This window comes from Bombus vosnesenskii, unplaced genomic scaffold, assembly GCF_011952255.1.
Source record: "Bombus vosnesenskii isolate JDL3184/JDL3185 unplaced genomic scaffold, Bvos_JDL3184-5_v1.1 scf7180000014816, whole genome shotgun sequence".
In the NCBI taxonomy this organism is placed as follows: Eukaryota; Metazoa; Arthropoda; class Insecta; order Hymenoptera; family Apidae; genus Bombus; species Bombus vosnesenskii.
In genome coordinates this window covers 417,916-423,698 of record NW_022883662.1, presented here as the reverse complement: position 1 = coordinate 423,698, position 5,783 = coordinate 417,916, and the positions used below count along the sequence as shown (strand labels likewise).

At 31.1% G+C, this 5,783-nt stretch overlaps 1 protein-coding gene across 1 annotated transcript; it reads left to right on the top strand.

Annotated features, from left to right (window-relative positions):
• The first annotated feature begins 667 nt into the window (after window positions 1-667).
• LOC117240610 (integrator complex subunit 12-like) lies at window positions 668-5,335 on the top strand. The gene is made up of 3 exons (XM_033506623.1): window positions 668-1,117; window positions 2,264-2,585; window positions 5,184-5,335. The coding sequence occupies exons 1-3, from the start codon at window positions 686-688 to the stop codon at window positions 5,333-5,335; spliced, it is 906 nt and encodes a 301-aa protein (XP_033362514.1). The 5' UTR covers window positions 668-685.
• The last annotated feature ends 448 nt before the right edge of the window (window positions 5,336-5,783 follow it).

The window sequence follows — 5,783 nt, the reverse complement described above, 5'->3', positions numbered from 1 at the left end:
CGTGTAATCGGGCTACTTAAGTATTCACCCTTTGTGCGAACTTTTGATATTACTTTCAAACTTACAAAGATCCTTTCACATTGAATTTCTATTCATATCAACAAAAATTTGTAAGTTTTGTGAAACTTGTAAAGATTTTAAGACAAGGTAAATATGAAAACGTCATGTATTTTAATTATATTATTGCCTTGACCGGCTATAACCTTGTTTCATTTTTCAGTATCGAACTATACTTTAATTAGTTAGCTAAACTTTAGCTCTATCAGAAACCGTGTAAAAAACTACGAAAGACATATTTGAATAAGGACAAAAGTATAAATCCAATTATATACTTATTCTTCGTTAACTTATGCTTTGTTTTTAATTTAGATTATAACTAGACTGCGAATATTTCTGCGAATTCATATTTTTATACATACAAGTAAAGAAATGGAATTTATTTTATTTATTTTGCTTTGAATATTTTATATACTTTTAAATATCATATATATCCTATGCATTTATGCATCTTTGAATTTTGTATAGATGTATAAAGATCTACAATTTAGTTGTGACTATTACAATCTGTGAGTAAAGTTATTACTCGTCACCTTTAAGAAAGCGCAAGATACTTTATCTGAAATCTAAAAAGACCCCCCCCCAAAAAAGAAAATAAGTCTCAAGGGAAAGTTGTAACGTGTGCATCATGTACGAGGATGCGGAAGATGCATCTGGCATCGACCAAGATTTCTTCAACGCGTTAGCGCTGTTACATTCGACGGAGGACGACAGTGCGGAGAAACTTCGTAAAATGCTGGATACGTCCATCCAGAGTAGGTATGGCTTTGACAAAACTTTGATGGCTAAGATCCCGAAGAAATTTCTGCAGAATACGAAAATCCGTGGCAAGTCGTTCGCGAATTCGAACGAGAAATCCGAAATATCTTGGCGTAAAGGAGGTAATGATAAAGCCTTGAGAAAAACCGGCAGTCTATTGCTTTCTACGAATAATACAACAGAAATTAATTGGAAACCGATGAAAATATTTGATGCGAATATCGAGGATTGTAGCGAAAAAGGGGACATTCCGAGGATATCTATTCCTGATGAAGGATCTGGAGATGGACTTTTATGCAAGGTTTCTGCGCTATTTAAATTCAAATAATTTAATAACAATAATTTAAATTGTCATCATTTTATAAAATGAAGGGCCCGTTAAGAAAAGAGGGAATATCAAATGTTAACATTTTTATAAAAGAAGGAAAATTTATTTTTCAATATACGTACATATAATGTCACACCTTCATATTTTCTCATTTATTAAAATGAAACATCATTTTATTCCTTATTTTATTCTGCATCATTTTCAACTTTTATTTATAATTCTCCGCTCTCTCCCTTTCTTGCATTGCTTTTCTTTGATATTCCCCATTTTGTCATTGTATACCTCAACTTGTTATAACCACCGCAATACTCAGAACATAATACTCATACTACTCATACTCATAATACTCAGACATAGCATGCAAAAAATGTCCAAGTCAAAATTCGTAAAAATTGATATTCCCCGCCTTTTTCGTAAACTCTTTAAATAAAAATCTTATTTAATTTGATTGATTATAAAAATTCTAAATATGGTTTATACTTTTTATATTTGAACACTGATCCATCAACTCTCCCTTTTTCTTTAACCTACAATTACAACAAGCAACTATTTGGCTACTCTAATTACTCCTAATTATCTATGCATATAATAAGGCAATAGAAGGGTTGTGTCTCTAGATTGAACAAAGAAAAATAAGAAAATAAGAATTTAGGAACAGCTCAGAAGCTGTACGTATAGTGGAAGAAACTAATTTTTGAAATTTGTATCTTTCTGTTTGTTCGTCACATTAAAACTTTCGAACGGATTTTGATAGAGTATTGTCTGTATGTATAGTTTAGTATCCGGGAAAGAAAATAGGATATGTTTCATCTCGATCCGTTTTATAAAAATCGAGAAGTAGCCTGGCATCTGAGTTATATGCGCTCCTATGTTTGATACAAGTCAAACAACGGTGGTTATTGCTTATGTCACATTTGCTTTGAAATCGAATCTTTTATAATTTAATATTTTTAGCTGTAGGGATTAACCTAATCGTTAGCATAAAAAATGTGTAGGTATTTCCGTGTATTAGTAATCTATGCGAACCAAGTTACAAACAAAAGTTAAATGTATAAAAGAGCATTTACACAATAACTGCTTTAACATGTTTATTACAATTTCATTTTATGAAATCTGTAGATCTGTAACGGAGCGAAGCTAGGTCCACTGATACTGCTGGAGTGTCAAGAATGTCAAGAAGTCTATCACCCCCTGTGCCATCAACCCCCTGTCGTCGACATCGACGTCTACGATCCGAGAATCGTATGGCGGTGTAGAAAATGTATGGATACCTACTCTCTAAACTCTGTCATTGCGTCCGATGAAAAGAAAGTGAAAAGGTCTCGTCCACCGAACGACGAGGGCAAAGTCAAAGAACCTTCTACAAAAGTGACCAAGTCAGGGAAATTGAATGGGTATCTTGTGAAAGATGAAACTGATACCGCTGATCAAACTTCATCCGGTAAATATATGTATCCCACCGTTATATACAGGGTGTTTTGTAATTGATAGTAGAAGAGGGTAATTCTAGATGAAGAAATAAATCAAAAGTGTAGCATAACATTTTTTCATATTATTATTGTATGTGAAAATATTTTCTGAATATTTGTCTGTTACTTGTCATTGCATTGCATGTCTTTATTGGCAGAATCCCGCTATAGACTAGTATTTCCACTTATGTTTATATGTATTGCATTGGATGAAGCAGAAAACACAACGAAATAAGATATTCATCCTAAAGAATTTAGCAGAGTAAGCATGATAAAAGTGCTCCAAAACCAAATTAATCTTGTGATACGTTAATCGAGAAAGCTTTCTAAGAAAACCATTTCGACGAAGCTGTAGTCCTCTATCCCTATTATTAGAGTAAAAAATGTATATAGTATTTACAATCTTCGTCGCTTTTATGATTGATTGCAGAATTTACTCGTCCAACATTGAAGATTTTGTCGAGTATCTCAACAAGGCTTATAATATGTATGTATCACATACATATCTAACATATAATAATGTGTGTTTTATTCCTCAACAGCCAATCGAGTTTGACGTATATTCTATACTATAGTGCTTGTACGTTTTGCTGTTAATATGTAGTGATCAAAGTTAAATTTAAATTATGTTATTATTTTCTCTTAAGTAACGCAGGTTAATATTATTTTCGGAATCTATTATTTCCGCCAAATACGATATTGCTTGCGATAATTAGTAAAATTCAGTAAGAAAGATTCTAAAATTTCTCCGTCATTCTTGAAAAATCCGCATTGTTTGAGATTTCATCCAGAGCTGACTACAAAGTGTTAAAAATCGAGCTTCTTGGTATAGAATATAAACTATCAATGTTTATAATAAAAGTATTATATTCCTCCTTCTGTAGTTTGCAGCTGATAAAATAAATATCTCTACGATTAATATACGATAATATAATACGAGGAATGCTTCTGCTGTACGAGGAATGTTACCACTTACTGGATACTACCAACTGCCACAAGCAATGTCATACTCTCTAAATCGGCTATACACGCAAGTATATACTTAAGCGGTATACGCGCACAAATTTATTGCACAAATATACTTTACGGTCATATAGCCTCCATACGACACAAGTATATTTAAATAGTGTTAGTATACGTTAGTATACCCTGTAATCGATGGACGACGACGATGTACTCGTTTTCGCTTCTTTCGTCTTAGTTTTTCGACTTGTACAAATCTGTGCTTCTTCTACACACGCTCAAGTATACTTGAGTATACGCGATTTGTGTACAGTACGCCTGTACAGTCAAAATACCTATGCAGTATTATCATATACACGCTCATGTATATCTATTTGTGCAATAAATTTCTACTTTATACATATGGAAGGGTAAAAAGCTATACAAAAGTTGAAAAATTTATGAGTAAGAAATAAACATGACAGGCAGCTTCTATTGTAAAAACATAGATATTGTCACTCAATAATTTTAATAAAAAATTTGTATTTTTAAAATATTGCTAATTTCTTAAAAATACGTTTTACAGTAAAAACAATCTGTAAAACTTCCAAAATGTAACACTCTAATTATGGTATCTGAGATTTTCTTCATAATTCTTTATAGGATAGGACAAAAAGTATCAAGCATGAACCTAGATAAATGAAAGATACGAATCATGTTTAGGTTAATAATTATGCTAATAATAGAAGTAAGGGCTAAAACTTCGTGGAAATCTTTTTCTAGGAAACTCCCTCGATTGACGTATCACAAATTTAGGTTGGTTTATGAGCACTTTTTAATTAATTTAAAAACATTTTTTATTCCGTCGGATACACGGTCCTGCTTTTCGTGTCGGTGGAAATTTCTATAAACACTGCCTAGTGTGTTCTGTTAATTCATTTTATCAAAGCCTGAACCCATCTCTTTCAATATTACACTTATGATACTTGTGATTTCTTCAGAATACACAATTGTAATTAAGCAAACTAATATTTCAACTTATGTTTGTATATTAAATATTAAACCAGCTTCTGCCAGCAACTTCGTTCGCGTAGATTACTAATATATGGAACAATTTTTAAGCAGATGAATATTTATGTATGTTAACAATTAGGTTATGCTCCTTAGTTAAAAATATTAAATTATAGAATGTTCAATTTCAAAACAAACACGACGTAAACAATAACCATTATTCTTTGACCTTTACCAAACACAAAAGCGCATACAACTCAGAAGCCAGGCTACTTCTCAGTTTCTACAAAACGGATCGGGATGAAACATATTTTTTCATATTTTTTTCCTTGGAAACTAAACCACACAACAAAGAAACCCCCATCAAAATCCATTCAGTAGTTTTTATGTGATGCGAATGCAAAAAGACGAACAAACGGACGAACAAATAGACAAACAAAAAGGTTCCAAAATTAGCTTCTTCCGACTTCCAACCCTTCTACTGTTCCATTTTATGTATAGATACTGCAAAACGCACAATGAAACAGGAATTATTACTAGATATAAGACACCCTGTATATTTACCTTTTTATTCTTTAGTTTTATTCATATATACTAGAGAATACTTATGACTTTAGATGTTTCTCAAAAAATTGGTTGTATTGGCGAAGATACATCGATCACAAAAGGTTCTGTCTTTTCGAGCCAAAAGACGAGGACAATATCGTCGATTCAATTAAGAAAACGAATTGGATCCAAACTTTCAGTCATTCGATCCATAGTAAAATGATATTTGTAATGTTAGTAATTAAAAATGTTTCAAATTGTCTTTTATTAGTTTTCAATAAATAAATCTAAATTGGATTGATATTTTATGTATAAATGTATAAAAATGATTATTGATTTGAGATTATAATTTCTTATAATTTAAACATTTAAGTTTTCATTTCAGATTTCTTATTTTGCTTTATCAAATTCATAGTGGTGTAAATAAATCAAATTTTGTCACCATTTATTATAAATATTTTCTCAATCTAAATTAACAATTAAACTGATTATATGAAATTTTGGAAGGTTAACAGAACGTTAAAAATGTCTATCAATATCATATTTAAACTAATTGGACCACGATACAGGATATTATTTAAACAAAATATTTGAGAAATGATTATTTTGGTGATATATCATCTTATTTGATCATTAGTTTTTTAGTTTATTTGAATCAGCAAATAACATTT

Coding starts and splice junctions, on each gene's coding strand:
- LOC117240610 (XM_033506623.1), top strand. CDS start 686: ATGTACGAGGATGCGGAAGATGCATCTGGCATCGACCAAGATTTCTTC. Junction 1,118..2,263: donor GAGATGGACTTTTATGCAAG/GTTTCTGCGCTA, acceptor TGAAATCTGTAG/ATCTGTAACGGAGCGAAGCT. Junction 2,586..5,183: donor CGCTGATCAAACTTCATCCG/GTAAATATATGT, acceptor TTATGACTTTAG/ATGTTTCTCAAAAAATTGGT.